Here is a 19,451-nt window from a genome sequence, read left to right as displayed (position 1 = left end):
GAGAAAAGCCTGTGTAGCAACAAAGACCCAGCACAACCAAAAATAAATGTTTAAAATTATTTTTTTAAAAAAGTACTCCCACAATGGAAAGGTAAATATCCTAGCCATTACCATGAAGTCAAAGGTAACACCCTAAGAAACGGAGGAGTAAAGAACATGTAGGTTTCTGGGTCTGAAGACTGCACAGAGCAAAGCCACTTCACCTGCCCGGACTGCGCAGTCCTGAGTGTTACAGGAGAGGGGAATATAGCCCTGTGCTCTGTAAGCCAAGGTGTGGTTGGGTCTCCTTAGACCAGCTTAGCCTGTGCCCAGCCTCACTCATACATAGGGCCTCACTTTCTCCTTTCTTCCTCCTTCCCATAATGAGCCCTTCTTTCTTCCTCAGAGGTAGGTTTCTCCCTTCTCTTATACCTCATTCTCAAGTCCTTTCTGTCTCTGCCTCTTTCTCAGGTTCTTCCCAGCAAAGTATGTGCTCAGTCAAAATACTGGTTGCCAGTTAGCATGTCTGCATATAAAGCTCTTTCCCCACAAAAAGCAACTTCATTTCTCCTTCTCGATTACCAGAACAGATTGTATCACCTGAAAGGAACTTTAACAAAGAAGAATTTCAGGCCCATCCCACCCTCAAAGGGTAAGCTATTTATACAGGCTACCTGCCAGGCTTAAAGAATGGTATCAATTAGATTTTTGGATAATTACCAGAATGTGCAAGAGCACACGAACTAAGAACAAGCAATGTAATCTGCAAGGGCACGCATTTTTTCATTGAATCTGGTGTTTTTTGTCATCAGGAGGAGCAGACTACTTCTGAGAGAAGAGGAATCAGTGACATTTAGCTCTGTAGACTGTATGTGGGTTGTGGAGAATGCAAGTGGCTTGATCCTAATTCCAGGCAGAGTCTCAGATTCTCTGGGTAGAAGGATTCTGATCCTTGAAGGGTTCCTACAACCTAAACAAAGCTAGTGTGGCAGAGACCACCCTGTAGTTCCCCTGAGCTAGAGCTCTTACCATTTATTCATTCAACAAACAGTTTTGAGTGCCTTCCATGTACCCTGGATTGTGCTGGGTGCTGGGGATAACTTAAAAGGACATATGGTCTCTGTCTCCTTGGGCTTACACGTAGTGTGAAAACATACATAGTGAAGTAACTAGATGGAAGATAGGTGCTGTGGTAGGTCTGGGAGCCTTGGGAACACACAAAGGCAAAAGACCTTCCAGCCCCACTTTGTTTGCAGAGCAGTGGCAACTGGGCTTCTATACTCCAGGAGAAAAACAAGGATCTTCTCAGGGAAAACTGAACTGCCTCCAAGGAAAGGCCCTATACAGGAAAAGCTATTTCCTGACCACCCACGGTGAACCTAAGCCCCTCCCTCAGGTGCAGGGAGCTTCCTACCAACTTGTGCCTCACTCTAAAATGTGAAGAGAACAGTTCAGAAATACCAGACAGTTGAGAACAGCCTCCAACAAGAAACGAAAGACAGACAAAAAGTCGAACAATAAGCTCCCAAGAAATGAGGCAACATAGGGAACAGGAAAAACAAAATAAATTTAGTTTTTTTTCAGAGACCCCCCAAAAGTTACTGTGTCTAACAATAAAAATAAGATGCTATTTAAAAAAAAATTACAAGTAGCAAAACAGAGCACTTGGAAAATTCTGAGGATCCATGTGGCAGAATGGTTTGGCCCAAAACTTACCACTGAACTAGAACATAAGTATGGTCTGTGGTGGTTCTTTTTTTTTTTTTTTTTGAGAAAAAAAATTGGATAATGGAGTTCAGATGTGATGCCTGTCTTTTTGAGAACATGCTAGATTGTGAGTTTAGCCTCAAACATATAAATCAAACTATGTCATCTACAAAAGTAAGTGAGAACAAGTGCAGTGGATCCTGAGCTCACAATGATTCCTATTTAAGAGTCCCAGACTGCTGATCAGGAAGAAACAAAATTTGGGGAGTCAAAATTTAAACATGGCAATTAAAGCTTTAAGACGAAGTGAATCTCTGAGGAAGAAGAGCAGAGAACCTAGGACCAGGTTCTAAGAAAAATTGGGAACATTTCACATCTGTGTGGAGAAACTGCCATGGCAAAGGAGACTGAGAAGTAACCAAGGTAGCGTGGAAGTCTCCTTTTGAAAAGGAGAGTGCTCAGCGTTAACTTTCACACCGGTAAGTCAAGCACTTCGGGAAAATATCCATTGATTCATACGCAAGTGTGTAGATTCAGCTGGAATAAGTAGGAAGCAGAGGATGGCCAGATAATGGAGATGTGTTGAAGGTACATAAATTTTTGCCTTGAAGGGAAGGAGGGAGAGGATGATAGTCATAGGAGGAAGATAGGAGTCAGAAAGAGTTCTATATAAAATGAGAGAGATTTGAGCAGCCTTAAAAACTGATAGGAAAGAGTAAAGAAGGGCATGATTGGTGAAATGAGCTTGAACAGGGATGAGGGTGGGGCTGGGATCTCAGTCAAGGCCAGAGCAGAGAGACTGCCCTTAAAAGGGGAGAGACCTACTATAAGGTAATAAGAAAAGAGGGGGCGGAAATCACATTCATTGTGAAATAGAGAAAGACAGGGATTAAGGAGAATAAAGTTTAAAATTGTTCATATAGAGGGAGCTGCATACAGAGGCACAGTAAGATTGTCAGGAAATGTTGGCAGGTTGTGTTTGTTGTTTATTCAGAATTGGATAGATCACTAATTTCACCTATTCACTCATGAATCTATCACTTAACCTGAGAATAAGAACATGGATAAAAACTTGGATCTCTTATGTGGTATCCTCCTGTTGTACACATCTGTCCCCGCTGACCCACGGAAACTACTGTTCTGATTTAGAGTTTGTCATTCTTTTGTATTTTTAAAAATACAGTTTTGACAAGTACTGCGTAAATACAGTTGCTTAGGATATACTTTTAGGGTCTTTTTGATATAATATACATACCATAAAATTCAACCTTTCAAAGTATAACTATAGTGGATTTGGGGCTTCCCCAGGAGCTCAGCAGTAAAGAATCCACCTGCAATGCAGGAGATGTGGGCAGGAGACTCGGGTTCAGTTCCTGGGTTGGGAATATCCCCTGGAAAAAGGAAATGGCAACCCATTCCAGTATTATTGCCTGAAAAATCCCAATCCATGGGATAGGGGTCTCAAAAGAAACATGACTGGGCAACTAAACAGCAGCAACATAGTGGGTTTTAGTATATCCACAAAGTCATACACCATTGTCTAATTCCAGGACATCTTCATCACCCTGAGAACTGAACTCCACAGCGTTAGCAGTCATTCTCACCCCACCCCCCAACGTTCAGTTCAGTTCAGTTCAGTTCAGTCGCTCAGTCGTGTCCGACTCTCCGCAACCCCATGAATCACAGCACGCCAGGCCTCCCTGTCCATCACCAACTCCTGGAGTTCACTCAAACTCATGTCCACCCCCCAACATTGGCAACCATTAATCCACTTTTCGCCACTATGGATTTGCCCATTTTGGACATTTCATATAAATCATACTATATATGGTCTTTTGTGACTGGCTTCTTTCACTTAGTATGATATTTTCAAGGTTCATCCATGTTATAATGTGTTCTAACACTTCATTCCTTTTTACGGCTGAATAATACTCTATTTTGTAGATACATCACATTTTGTTTATCCATTTAGTAGCAGTGGACACATGGGTTGTTTCCACTTTGGGATTATAAAATATGCGATGAACATTGCTATGCGTGTTTTTGTATGAACATATATTTTCATTTCTCTTGGATTCCTCAGGGTGGAATTGGTAACTCTATGTTTAACCTTTTGAAGAGGTGCCAGAATGTTTACCTAAGTAGGAAACAGTCCAACCACCAGCATACGAGGGCTCCAATTTTTCTATGTCCTTGTCAACACTTTTTATTACCTGTTCTTTTTTTATTATAACCATCCTAGTGGATGGTAAGAGGCATTTCACTGTGCCTTTGGTTTTCACTTCCCTGATGGCTAATGATACTGAGCATTTTTTCTGATGTTTATTAGCCATTTATATATCTTCTTTGGAGAAATGCCTATTTAGATTCTTTGTCTTCTCTAAACTCTGTCGAGTTGTCTTTTTATCAATGAGTTGTAGGAGTTCTTTATATTGTCTGGATAGTAGTCCTTTATCAGATATGTGATGTGAATAAAGCCACTACAAACATTCATGTGCCTAGGTCGCCACTTTGATTAATGAAATTATTTATGTTGCTTTGCTTTTTCTTGATCAATTTTGCTTAATTTTTATCTCTATTCCTTTGTTACTCTTTAAAGAACCGTTTTAAGCTTTACTAATCTTTCTTTAAATTTATTTTTGTCTTCTATTTCATTGATTTATATTCTTATGTTTATTATCTTTAGTTTACTCTTTTTCTGGCTTCTTAAATTAGAAACAATAATTTTCAGGCTTTCTTCTCTTCTAAGTATTTAAGACTACAAGCATTTTATTCAAACCTTGCTCTTGCTGCATGCTATGTTTCTATATATAATGCTTTCTTACCATTTTCTCGAAGTATTTTTGTTGAAATTTGTCACTATAAACGTGAAGTGTACCTATCTGCCAAACTGTGTGATTTTTCCCAGTGGTCTGAGTATAAGTACAGAACAAGTGGAAAATTGAGGCCAATCCAGGTTTTCAGTTTTGCCAGCAGATGTACCCTAACTGAGCGACTGAACTGAACTGAACTGTACCCTAACCACTGTATCTAATTTCACACCTCACCTCCACATCTCATTTTCTCCCTGCATCTCATTAAGTAGTCTTTATTTAGAAACTCCATCTCTCATTACACTTTCTTCATTTCACTTTTGCATCTATCGCACACATAGGCCATCACTAAATGTCATTGCCTAAATTGACTTGTCATATTGTGGACCATAAGAGTTTCAGCTATTTTGACAGGAACATTTACAGGATGAAGGACGGAATTTAAACTAGGTGGGAAGAAAAGTCAAAATAAACAGGAGCTATTTAGTGGGTAAGTGGTAGTGGGCTCAATGGACTGGATGTCCCAATGAAATAAAATGAACTGGCAATGAGTCACTAAGTAACTAAGATGGAAATTTAGAAAGCTGTTTGAGAATGAATTGTTTGAATTTAATATCTTAGAGGTAGAACAGTTTTAAGTGGAGTTATCATAATCTGATAATTCCATCCTCACAGATGGGTGAAGGATAATAGAAGGGAAAGACCAAAGAGGAGGTTCCTGAGTGTTGGCTGAGTAGTTTCACATAAGAAGTGAAGTCTTTTCAGTTGATGACCAAAATTAGAGGGTGAGGAATTCTGTAAGACAGTTGTCAAAGGCTTCAGTGCATAAGAAAAGATGACAGTAAATTCAGAATTCATAGCAATAAGGACAAGCCATAGTTCAGTTAAATGGCCTAAGACACATGGAAGTAGGAATCCTTCATGAGGTTGGAGGAGTGGACTGGAAGGACAGTGAAAGTCAAGGAGAAATTGACCTTGCCTTTTGGACTCTGAGAGGCATAAAGATCAAGAGAAAAAAAGTGACTGATTAAGAGAGCTGTAGGGGAGAGCCAGGTTTTAGGTAGGACCAGGAGGTGTCTAAAACCCTTGGTAAAAAGGTACTTTTCTGAAAATACACCTTATGTCTCCAGCGCATCTTATCTACCACATATTTCATTAAACACTTCCTATGATGTATTTCCTCCCTGCTTCTTCCTATGTATCCTGTATTTCATTAGACTCCCCATCTCTTATTACTAGCCTGAATTTTATTATCCCATCTCAAGACATATTGTGTCTCATCTATCACATATACCATCACTAAATAGGGATGGGAATCCCAAAGCCAGATCTGAGCCAGGAGAAGTATTATGGACCAGAGTCAAGAAACTTATGCTAGAGGCTTGAAGAATTGGTTGGTTCAGATATCATAAAGAGTTTGTGAAATCATACAAATGTATTTTAGAATTTGAGGATGATTTTATATATAAGAAAATAGCATTTACTATAATGGGTTTTCTAAGAATCCAAGCTAGCCTATATCTCATGGCAAATTGTGGAGGTGCTATAAGTTCTTTTGTTCTTTATACAACATATTTATTGAGTGTGGGATATACACTCAGTACCAAGTCTAATGGCCTGAGCCCTGTTTTCTAAGATCTCACAGTTAAGTGGGGCAGATAGATATATGAATACATTCTCTAAGTTCAAATGGTAAGTGCTCTACAAAAATAAATGGCTATCTGTGTGTAATAATGAAAACCACACTTTTTTAAAACCTGAATTGAATATAAGTACATTGGAAGACTGACATGTATATTAAAGCTGAACATATGAAAAGTGAAAGTCAGTTGCATCCAACACTTTGTGACCCCATAAACTGTAGCCCACCAGGTTCCTCTGTCCATGGTACTCTCCAGGCAAGAATACTGGAGTAGGTAGCCATTTCCTTCTGCAGGGGATCTTCCCAACCCAGGGATCAAACCCGGGTCTCCTAAATTGCGGCAGACTCTACCATTTGAGCCACCAGCAAAGCCCATAGCTTAACATACGCTTTACCTGTAACCCAAACCCACTCCTATGTAGACACCCAGCAGAAATGTGGCCATATGTTCGCCAAAAGATATTCACGAGGATGTTCATAGCAGCACTATTTATAGTATTCAAAAGATAAAACTACTCAAATATCAACAGTAGAATGGGAAAAACCAGTTGAAGTATGTTCACACAATAGATTTTACAGCAATGAGAATGAATGAATCTTGCCTACACATAATAATATGGATGAATTTCACACACATGATATTGAACCAAAGGAAACTCAAAAGAGTATACAGTATATGATTCCATTTATGTAAAATTAAAAAGCAGCCAAGACTAATCTATGATGTTAGATGAAGCTGGGAGAAGGGAGCTACAAAGCTGAGAATCTTCTGTTTCTTTCTTTCTTTCTTTTTTTAATGTTCCGTGTCTTGATCTGGGTACTAGTCACATGGGTATATGAACCTTATGAGAATTCGTTGTACTATCTGCTTAGGATTTGTACACTTTTCTGTGGGTATGTTACATATCAATTAAAAGACACAAAACCAAAATGAACTCAGATTCTGGCTTCTTCTGCCTTTTAACATGATTCATATTATGGAGGAAATAAATCTATTCTTCTCTCTGCTGTTAATAGAGCCCAATAGTAGAGGGGAAGAGGAGAAACCTGAGTGTGAAGCCTGTTATTCATAGAGCACATTAGTCTGGCTATGGCTTCCCTGGTGGCTCGGTGGTAAGGAATCCTCCTGTCAATGCAGGAGACCCGGGTTCAGTCCCTGGGTCAGGAAGATCCCTTGGAGAAGAAACTAGCAACCCTCTCCAGTATTCTTGCCTGGGAAATCCCATGGACAGAGGAGCCTGGCAGGCTACAGTCCATGATGTGCTAAAAGACTGGACACAACTTAGCGACTGAACAAGAATGTGAAGGAAGGTCCTGAACTGAGTTTGGTATTAGGGGGCTAGATGTAATTGAGTTACTCTTCATAACAACATAAAAGGATTTTTTGGGGGGGATTGTAAGAGATGGTGATGAAATAGGACAGAGCAATTGACAGGCAACTGGACCCTGAATTGGCAGAAATGGTCTTGCATCTATTTGAGAAAGGGGAAGTGCCAATATTAAACCTAAGTGCTATTCAGAGCTATCATGTAAGCCCACCCCTTACAAATACTTATAAGCATTCAGTAAATCTGCTACATCTTTAATTATACTGGGACCTTCTTGTAGATGTTAAGGATAAGGGAATTCTCCCCATCTGAGTAACTTGGAGAATCGGGAAAGGAACACCCCAAGGGGTAAGTTGACACGGATCTGGAGTCACCCAAAAACAGAAATGCAGAGCCAGGAGGGACCATGGAAACAGAAACCCTGGATCTAGCATATGGATTAGAGCAGGGTTTTTTTTAAATCGTTTTTTAAATTGAAGTATAGCTAATTTACAATTATAGTTTCAGGTGTACACCAAATTGATTTAGTTCTGTATATATATTTCCTGTTCAGATTCTTTTCCATTATAGGTTGTTGTAAGATATTCAAAGTTCCCTGTGTTGTACAGTAGGTCCTGTTGCCCATCTATTTTATATATAGTAGTGTGTATATCCGGAGAAGGCAATGGCAAGCCACTCCAGTACTCTTGCCTAGAAAATCCCATGGATGGAGGAGCCTGGTAAGCTGCAGTCTATGGGGTTGCTAAGAGTCGGACACGACTGAGCGACTTCACTTTAACTTTTCACTTTCACACATTGGAGAAGGAAATGGCAACCCACTCCAGTGTTCTTGCCTGGAGAATCCCAGGGACAGGGGAGCCTGGTGGGCTGCCGTCTATGGGGTCACACAGAGTCGGACACGACTGAAGTGACTTAGGAGTAGCAGCAGCAGCAGCAGTGTGTATATGTTAATCCCAAACTTCCAATTTAATTCTCTGCCTGATCCCAATCCTGCTGTTTTCTTTGGTAACCATAAGATTTTTTTTTATGTCCGAGAGTCTGTAAATAAATATTTGCATCATTTTTATAGATTCCACTTATAAGTGATGTCATATAATATTTGTCTTTCTTTGTCTGACTTACTTCACTCCACATGATCATCTCCAGGTCCATCCATGTTGCTACAAATGGCATTTCATGCTTTTTTATGGCTAATATTTCATTGTATATATGTACCACATCTTTTTTTTTTAGTGGTTTTAAGAAGACTTTAAAGTATATGTAAATACTATAAAAATGTATGTGTATGTGTGCATTGGATAACAAGATAAAATGTACTTTTAAAATGTGGGTCATAGTCAAAAAAATTTGAAAGACTCTGGACAAGAGGCTTAAAACAACCATCTAGGTTTCTCTTAGGGGTGCAGAAGAGAGAGCTTAAGGAGACAATTTCATCAAGAGTAGCTAGTGGGAAGCTGCTGTATACAGGAAACTCACCCTAGTGTTCTCTGACAGCCTAGAGGGGTGAGATGGAGTGGGAGGGAGGCTGAAGAAGGAGAGGACATATGTACACCTATGGCTGATTCATGTTGATGTATGGCAGAAACCAACACAGCATTATAAAGCAATTATTGTCCAACTAAAAATAAATACATTTTTTAAAAAAAGGAGACTATTTCACCAAGAAAGAGATACATCAGCTAGGTCTTAAAGGGCTGTAGAGGAGGTGAAGGACTTCCTAGAGGGAGTGCATGTACAAAGGCATTTTGGAGGACTAGCAAGAGGTTCATGCGGTGGGGAGGCTTGCAGCAGATGAAGGTGGAGAGGAATGTGGATTGGGGCTGTATTGTGAAGGATCTTATACATCAAAAGTGAGCAGCCTGAAGAAGTTCTTTTTTAAAGGAAGATGACCCTAGCATCTGGTTCCCCTTGAAGCTGCCAGAGAATAGTGATCACAGTACCATTTATTGAGCATATACAATGAATCAATATTGAACTTCTTACTATGCATTAGCTCAATTATGGTTTAGTATAATAACCTCTCATATGGTAGGCATTGTAATTATCCCCATTTGACAGATGAGCAAACTGAGGTTCAGCAGCTTGAAGTTGCTTCAGGCCATACATCTATCAAGTAGAAGGGATGGATAGGTCTGTCTGACTCTGAAACTAATTCACTTAACCACTTCATAATGATGGAGCCTCTAGAGGGGACTGACAGACAGCAGTTTCTTCACCTGGCTAGAGACCAAAGGCAGAGAATGCTTGGCTCTCACTCTTCAGCTAGTGCCTCACATCCAAGCAGACTGCTTTTTATACCTCTAGCTGCATGTGTGTGCATGCTCAGTTGTGTCTGACTCTTTGCGACCTCAAGGACTGTAGCCCACCAGGCTCCTCTGTCCACGGGATTTTCCAGGCAAGAATCTGGAGTGGGTTGCCATTTCCTACTCCAGGGGATCTTCCCGATCCAGGGATCAAACCTGGGTGTCCTTCGTTGGCAGGCAGATTCTTTACCACTGAGCCACCTGGGAAGCCCTTATACCTTTGTGGGGTGGAGGAAATGGCTGGAGAGGAGCCATGCCAGCACCTGCACTCTCTCGCTCCTTTCATCAACTCTTCTGTCTCCAGCCCTCTCCCTGCTTTGGTCTGACAACTTTCTTATGTCTCTGCTTCGTTTTTTAAAAAAAAATTTTTGGCCTTGCTGCATGGCATGAGGTATCCCCAACCAGGGATGGAACTGTGGCCCCTGCAGAGGAAGTGCAGAGTCCTAAACACTGGACTGCCAAGGAGATTCCATGTCTCTGTTTATAAAACAGGGATAATAGTTATGTTTTATTAGGTATATAATGGTAATTCCACAAATTCTTTTTAAAAACACTTTGAGAATAAATTAGTTCTTCATTTTGGCATTTTTTCACTTGCATCTTGGGGTACATCATTACAGGTAAATTCCCAAGAGTCAGCTGTCTTCTGTTATATTTACATTTCTCATTTACATATGGATGCTGTTAAGTACTAGGCTATTAAAGTGAAATAGCAAATTGCTCCCTTAGCTTAGTTCGTAATAAACCCACCAAGCATCTCCTTCTCTGATCTCAATAGTCAGCCTCAGAAGTGGGCAAGTTAAGCAACTACCTACTTACACATTTGAAAGATGATAAAGGGTCTCTACGTAAAAATGCCTTCCCTCACCTGTAATTCTAATTCTACACACTCCCCAACAGCTTCCTTGAAAAGACATATCCTTTCCAACTTGCTTTAGGTATGAGGTTACCTGAGAAGGATTATTTATTAGCTAATTAGCCTGTCACAGAAACCCCACCTGCTTCCAATATCACCCAGAATAGAAGAAGGTCCCGAAAGAATGACACCCAGGATGATATGATTTGATGGTTAAGGGAGGAGGTAGAGGAGATGGATGGAGAAGGCAATGGCAAGCCACTCCAGTACTCTTGCCTAGAAAATCCCATGGATGGAGGAGCCTGGTAGGCTGCAGTCCGTGGGGTTGCTAAGGGTCGGACACGACTGAGCGACTTCACTTTCACTTTTCACTTTCACACATTGGAGAAGGAAATGGCAACGCACTCCAGTGTTCTTGCCTGGAGAATCCCAGGGACGGGGGAGCCTGGTGGGCTTCCGTCTCTGGGGTCGCACAGAGTCGGACACGACTGAAGTGACTTAGCAGCAGCAGCAGCGGAGATGGAAGTGGAGTTAGAAATTAGAGGAAGGAGAGGACTTCTCTGGTGGTCCAGGGGTTAAGAATCTGCCTACCAATGCAGAGCACACAGTTCAACCCCTGATCCAGGAAGATCCCACATGCTGCAGAGCAACTGAGCCTGCAAGCCGCAACTACTGAAGCCTCTGTGCCCTAGACCCTGTGTCCCACAACAAGAGAAGCCACCAGGATCAGAAACCCATGTGCTGCAACCAAGAGTAGCCCCAAAGTCCAAGCACAGCAGCAGAGACCCAGTGTAACCAAAAATAAAAGAATCAAGGGAAGGAAAGACCCAGAATCTCAGCACCACTAGGAACTGCAGAACCTTTGGGCAGCCTAAGGAATGAAAGACATATACATCTCTAAGAGAAATTTTAAAAGAGGGAGTCAGTCTGTAATGAGTACAGAGTTTCAGCCAGGGAAAATGAAAAACTTCTAGAGATGGATGGTGATGGTGGTTGCTTAAGAACGTGAATTCCACAAAACTGTAGATTTTAAAATGATTAAAATGGTATGTTTTATGATGTGTATCCCATAAATACTTTCTAGACAATCTGTGAGGGAGAGGAAGGCAGTTGAGGCTGTTTTCACCAATCCTTTGCCTTAGGTAATATAGTAGTCAGCCTTCAAGTTGGCTCCAATGATCCTCACCTCCTAGTATCCACTCTTTTGTGTTGTCCCCTCCCACACTGGGTTGGGCTGATACGAGCAACCATAGGACACAGCAGAGATGACCCCAGAAATGATCTTCCCAGGCTAGGTCATAAAGGGTATTGGAATATCTAACTGATTTCTCTTTTGGATCTCTTGCTCTGGAGAGAGTGAGCTGCCATGTTCTGAGGACATGCAAGCAGTGTATGGAGAGGTCCAGGGATGAGAAACTAATGCCCCATCCGACAGCCAGCACGAACCTGCCAACCAAGTGAGGAGCCACCTTGGAAGTAGGTTTCCAGCAGCCCCAGTCAACATCTGTACTGCAACCTCATGATGCAAAGCCAGAACCACCCAACTAAGCTGCTTCCAAATTCCTGACCCACAGGAATGTGAGGTAATGTTTATAGCTGTTTGTTTGTTTTATAGCTGGTTTAAGCCACAAAGTTTTGGAGTCATCCTACACAGACATGATAACTAATACGGAGAGCATGGGGACACTGCAACTGCCTGAGGCTGTTGTGTCTTCAGTCATCTATGTATCTTTGTTTGTTCCTGGATTATTTCACAGCTACTTAAATGTATTCCATGATCCCATTTACATTAAAATTGCACTAGGCCTTCCCTGATGGCCCAGACGGTAAAGAATCTGCCTGCAATGCAGGAGACATAAGAGATGCGGGTTCAATCCCTGGGTTGGAAAGATCCCCTGAAGAAGGGAATTCACTCCAGTATTCTCGCCTGGAGAATTCCATGGACAGAGGAGGCTGGGGTTCTAGTCCATGGGGTCACAAAGAATTGGACACAGCTGAACGACTAACCTGGAATGTTAGGTCCATGAATCAAGGCAAATTGGAAGTGGTCAAACAGGAGATGGCAAGAGTAAATGTAGACATTCTAGGTATCAGTGAATTAAAATGGACTGGAATGGGTGAATTTAACTCAGATGACCATTATATCTACTACTGTGGGCAGGAATCCCTTAGAAGAAATGGAGTAGCCATCATGGTCAACAAAAGAGTCCGAAATGCAGTACTTGGATGCAATCTTAAAAATGACAGAATGATTTCTGTTCGTTTCCAGGGCAAACCATTCAATATTACAGTAACCCAAGCCTATGCCCCAACCAGTAACACTGAAGAAGCCAAAGTTGAACAGTTCTATGAAGACCTACAAGACCTTTTAGAACTAACACCCAAAAAGATGTCCTTTTCATTATAGGGGACTGGAATGCAAAAGTAGGAAGTCAAGAAACACCTGGAGTAACAGGCAAATTTGGCCTTGGAGCATGGAATGAAGCAGGGCAAAGGCTAATAGAGTTTTGCCAAGGAACACACTGGTCATAGCAAACACCCTCTTCCAACAACACAAGAGAAAACTCTACACATGGACATCACCAGATGGTCAACACTGAAATCAGATTGATTATATTCTTTGCAGCCAAATATGGAGAAACTCTATACAGTTAGCAAAAAAAAGACCAGGAGCTGACTGTGGCTCAGATCATGAACTCCTTATTGCCAAATTCAGACTGAAATTGAAGAAAGTAGGGAAAACCACTAGACCATTCAGATATGACCTAAACCAAATCCCTTATGATTATACAGTGGAAGTGAGAAATAGATTTAAGGGACTAGAGCTGATAGATAGAGTGCCTGATGAACTATGGAAGGAGGTTCGTGACACTGTACAGGAGACATGGGACCAAGACCATCCCCATGGAAAAAAAATGCAAAAAAGCAAAATGGCTGTCTGAGGAGGCCTTACAAATAGCTGTGAAAAGAAGAGAAGCGAAAAGCAAAGGAGAAAAGGAAAGATATAAGCATCTGAATGCAGAGTTCCAAAGAATAGCAAGGAGAGATAAGAAAGCCTTCCTCAGTGATCAATGCAAAGAAATAGAGGAAAACAACAGAATAAGAAAAACAAGAGATCTCTTCAAGAAAATTAGAGATACCAAGGGAACATTTCATGCAAAGAGGGGCTCAATAAAGGACAGAAATGGTATGGACCTAACAGAAGCAGAAGATATTAAGAAGAGGTGGCAAGAATACATAGAAGAACTGTACAAAAAAGATCTTTATGACCAAGATAATCACGATGGTGTGATCACTGACCTAGAGCCAGACATCTTGGAATGTGAAGTCAAGTGGGCCTTAGAAAGCATCACTACAAATAAAGCTAGTGGAGGTGATGGAATTCCAATTGAGCCATTTCAAATACTGAAAGATGATGCTGTGAAAGTGCTGCACTCAATATGCCAGCAAATTTGGAAAACTCAGCAGTGGCCACAGGACTGGAAAAAGTCAGTCTTCATTCCAATCCCAAAGAAAGGCTATGCCAAAGAATGCTCAAACTACTGCACAATTGAATACTTTACTACTCACACGCTAGTAAAGTCATGCTCAAAATTCTCCAAGCCAGGCTTCAGCAATATGTGAGCCGTGAAATCCCAGATGTTCAAGCAGGTTTTAGAAAAGGTAGAGGCACCAGAGATCAAATTGCCAACATCCGCTGGATCATGGAGAAAGCAAGAGAGTTCCAGAAAAACATCTATTTCTGCTTCATTGACTATGCCAAAGCCTTTGACTGTGTGGATCACAATAACTGTGGAAAATTCTGAAAGACATGGGAATACCAGACCACCTGACCTGCCTCTTGAGAAACCTGTATGCAGGTCAGGAAGCAACAGTTTAGAACTGGACATGGAACAACAGACTGGTTCCAAATAGGAAAAGGAGTACGTCAAGATTGTATATTGTCACCCTGCTTATTTAACTTATATGCAGAGTACATCATGAGGAACACTGGGCTGGAAGAAGCACAAGCTGGACTCAAGATTGCCGGGAGAAATATCAATAACCTCAGATATGCAGATGACACCAGCCTTATGGCAGAAAGTGAAGAGGAACTCAAAGGCCTCTTGATGAAAGTGAAAGAGGAGAGTGAAAATGTTGGCTTGATGCTCAACATTCAGAAAACGAAGATCATGGCATCTGGTCCCATCACTTCACGGGAAATAGATGGGGAAACGGTGTTAGGTTTTATCTTTTGGGGCTCCAAAATCACTGCAGATGCCGATTGCAGCCATGAAATTAAAAGACACTTACTCCTTGGAAAGAAAGTTATTGCCAACCTAGATAGTATATTAAAAAGCAGAGACATTACTTTGCCAACAAAGGTCCATCTAGTCAAGGCTATGGTTTTTCCCGTGGTCATGTATGGATGTGAGAGTTGGACTGTGAAGAAAGCTGATCGCTGAAGAATTGATGCTTTTGAACTGTGGTACTGGAGAAGACTCTTGAGAGTCCCTTGGACTGCAAGGAGATCCAACCAGTCCATTCTAAAGGAGATCAATCCTGGCTGTTCATTGGAAGGACTGATGCTAAAGCTGAAACTCCAATATTTTGGTCACCTCATGCATACGAGCTGACTCACTGGAAAAATCTCTGATGCTGGGAGGGATTGGAGGCAGGAGGAGAAGGGGACGACAGAGAATGAGATGGCTGGATGGCATCACCGCCTCGATGGACATAAGTTTGAGTGAACTCTGGGAGTTGGTAATGGACAGGGAGGCCTGGCATGCTGTGATTCATGGGGTCGCAGAGAGTCAGACACGACTGAGCTACTGAACTGAACTGAACGACTAACACATTCTTTCTTTCTTTTTCTTACTTGTTTTGAATACCCAACAAGTGACTTAAACATATTTCCCAAGATTGGAGGGGCCTTGCTGAATTTCAGATATTTAAGGCCAGGAAGAGCAATTCCTAACATAATACACCTTATCAGATAATGTGAATGCTTTTCCTTTAAACACTTTAGGTGAAATGCTTGAAGACAGGCCAGTGTCTTCAATCATTTTACTCTTTAAGATATGTGAACACTCTTTCAATATGTTTGTGTAAAAAAGAGGAGTCAAATAAATAAACAAATCAGATTCTAGCTAACTAACTAAATAGAACAAGCCAACTGAAGAACTTTGTGAGGGCTAACTTCCTTTCTCTTAGCTCTGTATGTATACCTACCTAGAATTCTAATCTCTGCATCTGTGAGTCCCCAGTTTTTCAGACCAAGCTTGACGAGCTGTGGGACCTTCTCCAGTTGCTTCAACAGTCTGGCCAGACTGACTCGTACATCACCGCACCAGGGCAGCATCAGAACGGTTAGCTGTTCTAAGACGTGCAGCCTGTCAACTTGAAGAACGAGGGAGCAGTTTCAGAAATTGGATCCATCTCAAAATTGATAAAGGATGAAGGGATGTGAGAGAAGGAACGACTATTATATCTGAAGCCTGCTCAATGTGCAGTAAGAATCTACTTGTTTTTTTGTTAATATTTTTATGGGAAGTGTTCAAGAATATACAAAAATATATAAAACTATATGTACTAGTATGCCAACTTTCAACAAACACCAAATCATGGATAATCTTGCTTCATTGTCATCAAATTCTTTCCCTTCTGTATTATTTTGAAGCAAATCTCAGACAGTAAGTACCAGGTTGTTTTATTTTAACATAATCACAGAATTGTTATCACAGCTTAAAAATCTTATCACTAAATTCTTAAGCAAATTTGACTTGAATGTCACTCTCAGACACTAGCTCCCTGGAAGGAGGTAACCAAATGGGAATCTCAGGTGCAATGATATGGGAAAACTAATAACTCAAAAAGCATTGGCCTGTATTCTTCAAGAGTAGTTTAAAAAAGGTCTACATTGACTTATGTAATGACTTTCACTTTCACTAAGGTTCATCTAGTAAGGCATATGTGGATAAAAGAAACTGCAGGAGTCAGGCTCTGCTTTTCTAACCTTTTGAGTATTTGCTTTTGGCTAAATTATCATTCTTACTTAGTTGATGAAGAGCTTCTTTTCCAGATGATTTTCAGATAAATCAAGAATGCTCAGTCTGGCCAAGTTATGAAGATTCTGAGCTGGAAAAAAGAAATTTCAATCCAAAACAAGACTTTCAGGGAACTATAAATGCATTTTAAAATATCCTTAGAAGAATTCTGAGTCCTTGTTTTCTTTGTTGGTAGCATACAAATCATTATTTCACTTGATTAATATAATTATTCCCAAAAAGTCTCTGGAAAGATTTAACCCCCAGTTGCCACAACTATGATTGATGCACATATATTTCCTGGTCCTAAGTTCTGACTAAAAAACTTCAATTCGCCATAAGCCTAATGCAGCCTGGAAGATAGTTTTTATGTCATTTTAGTAAATTCACTCTGCTTTTCTAGCCTTCAGCAGCTTCATCTTTAGAATGAGGAGGTTGAAATGGATAAACTCTTGAGGTTGCTTACAATTCTAAATACCCTATCATGCAGGAGAAACAAAGGAACAAAAACCAGATAAGATGAACTGTTCTTTGTGTACTCAGTTTAGATAATTTTGTTAATGTCATAGTTGTGATGCTAATAATAAAAACTTATAAATTAAAAAAACACAATGAGAAAAACAGAAAACAAATAGCAAAATGGCAGCTGGAAATCTATTCATATAAATAATTATATTCATTGGATTAAACATTCCAATTAAAGACAAAGATGAATAAAACTAGATTTTCTTTTTTAAAGCAAGACCCAACTCCATGCTATCCATAAGAGATGTATTTTAATAACAAAAATACAAATATATTGATGTTAAAATTTTGGGAAACTGTATTACATGTAAACATTAATCATAAATGCCATTGTTAAGCAGTTAGAATAAGAAAAAGGAGTCCAAAATGGCGGTGGCTAAAAGACAAGAAAGGGGAAAGCCCATGAAAAGGGAACAAAGGAAAATTTTGAGGACTAGAGTGAGAACCTCAGGTGAAACAAACACACTCCCTTCCTGGCTAGCCCAAATTTGCATATGGCAGGCTCAGAGGGTGGGAGACAAAAAGGTAAAAAAGAGGGAGTCAAGACAGGTGGGGCCTCTCCTTTGGGGTCAGCCCGCCTTCATGCCTCGAGGGTGTACTATCCTTTGTTTACTGAATAAAACTCTGAGCTGTAACACTGGTCCACCGTTTCAAATCTTTGTTGTGGCGAGTCAGAACTGATGAAATTACGCTCTTCTGACACTATCATTCTAGTGAAGAACTGCTTAATTCTTTTCTTCATTTTCAGATATTTATCATGGTTATTTAATTTAGTTGAAGTTTTTCCTATCAAGACTGATTGGAAAGATCTCCTTTAGAAAATAGTCAGTTTTTAAATGAATACATACTTTTGTTATAATATTAGCTATTATTATTTTTAATCAATCATATGAACCCTTTTTCTTCGAGTAAAGTATCTTCTGTGATTTGGTTTAAAATACAAAGCCTGGGACTTCCCTGGTGGCTCAGTGGTAAAGAATCTGCCTGCCCATGCAAGAGACATGGATTCCATCCCTGGTCCAGGTTGATTCCACATGCCTCAGAACTACTAAGCCCGTGCACCACAGCCACTGAGCCTGTGCTCTAGGGCCTTGGAGCCACAGCTATTGAAGCCTATGTTCCCTAGAGCCTGTGCTCCTCAACAAGAGAAGCCACTTCAGTAAGAAAACAACTAGAGAGTAGCCCCTGCTCATGGCAAATAGAGAAAAGCCCAAGCAGCAACAAAGACCCAACAGAGCCTAAATAAATTAAAAAATTTTTTAAACCTGCAGAGCTTCTCTTAAAAAGGGTACAGCTGGTATTTTCAGTTCTAAACCTGTCTCTCCCCAGGGCAAGTGAAGAAGTAAAGGAGTGTGCTCATCATTCTTATGCTTCTCCTTGTTTGTCTGGCCTTTTCTAATCCCTAGGTTTCTCTAACTTTTGGTTTACATTGGTGTATACATAATTTTCTTAGGAAAGTTTACAGATTCTTAGCAGTTGTTTATTCTGTTTTTTTTAAAGGGCTACACCATCTTTTCCCCAAAATCCTAAATTAAAAAAAAAAAAATCTAAATTGACCATATCTAGTTTATCCAGAAATATGTAAAAATTTCTCCATACTTGGTATATACACCCTTTAGGAACTCAAGACTAAGCTCTTATATTGATGCATATAACCTCCATCTTAACAGGGCAATAGGTAAGAATTAGGACAGAGAACATTTTAGAAAATCCTTCTCTCTCTGCTTCTCAATCACTTACTTATCCATTCAATCAAAATTTTATTAAGCAGTTACTATATAACAGAATGTTCCAAGTTTTAATCACTCATTTCTTATTTTCTTCCTCTTTACCCTCTCTTGGGCTTCCCACCAGGGAAGATATAAATCCACCCACAGCACAGGAGACCTGGGTTCGATCCCTGGGTTGGGAAGATCCCCTGGAGAAGGGAACAGCTACCCACTCCAGTATTCTGGCCTGGAGAATTCATGGACTATATAGTTCACAGGGCCGCAAAGAGTAGGACACAAGTGAGCAACTTTCACTTTCGCTTGCCCTCTGTTAAAATGACATCTTCAGTTATCCCAAAATTCTCTCCTATTATTCATCCATAATAAATTTTCATTCCAATCACAAAGAAGATCATAAAAATAGGCTTGATGTTACCTAGAAGTCTTTATTATCTTTTCCAATTTCTCTATAGATTTCCATTTGAGAGATTTAGCATGCCTTAGTATAAACATATCGCAAGTTTTCTTATACTGTTTTCGTTCAGTTAATGTAGGCAGCAGTT

At 40.4% G+C, this 19,451-nt stretch overlaps 1 protein-coding gene across 1 annotated transcript in view; it reads right to left on the bottom strand.

The window, feature by feature from the left end:
• Positions 1-19,451, bottom strand: part of NLRC4 (NLR family CARD domain containing 4) — a 46,995-nt gene that overhangs the window by 2,158 nt on the left and 25,386 nt on the right. The window contains 3 exon segments of the mRNA XM_055400867.2: positions 15,840-16,007; positions 16,663-16,683; positions 16,686-16,745. Coding sequence (XP_055256842.2) covers positions 15,840-16,007; positions 16,663-16,683; positions 16,686-16,745 — 249 coding nt within the window.

Source organism: Moschus berezovskii, chromosome 11 (assembly GCF_049115385.1).
Source record: "Moschus berezovskii isolate FMDL1 chromosome 11, NW_MosBer_1.0, whole genome shotgun sequence".
NCBI lineage: Eukaryota > Metazoa > Chordata > Mammalia > Artiodactyla > Moschidae > Moschus > Moschus berezovskii.
Note: the sequence above shows the minus strand (reverse complement) of the source record. Positions and strands in the feature narration are given on the sequence as shown.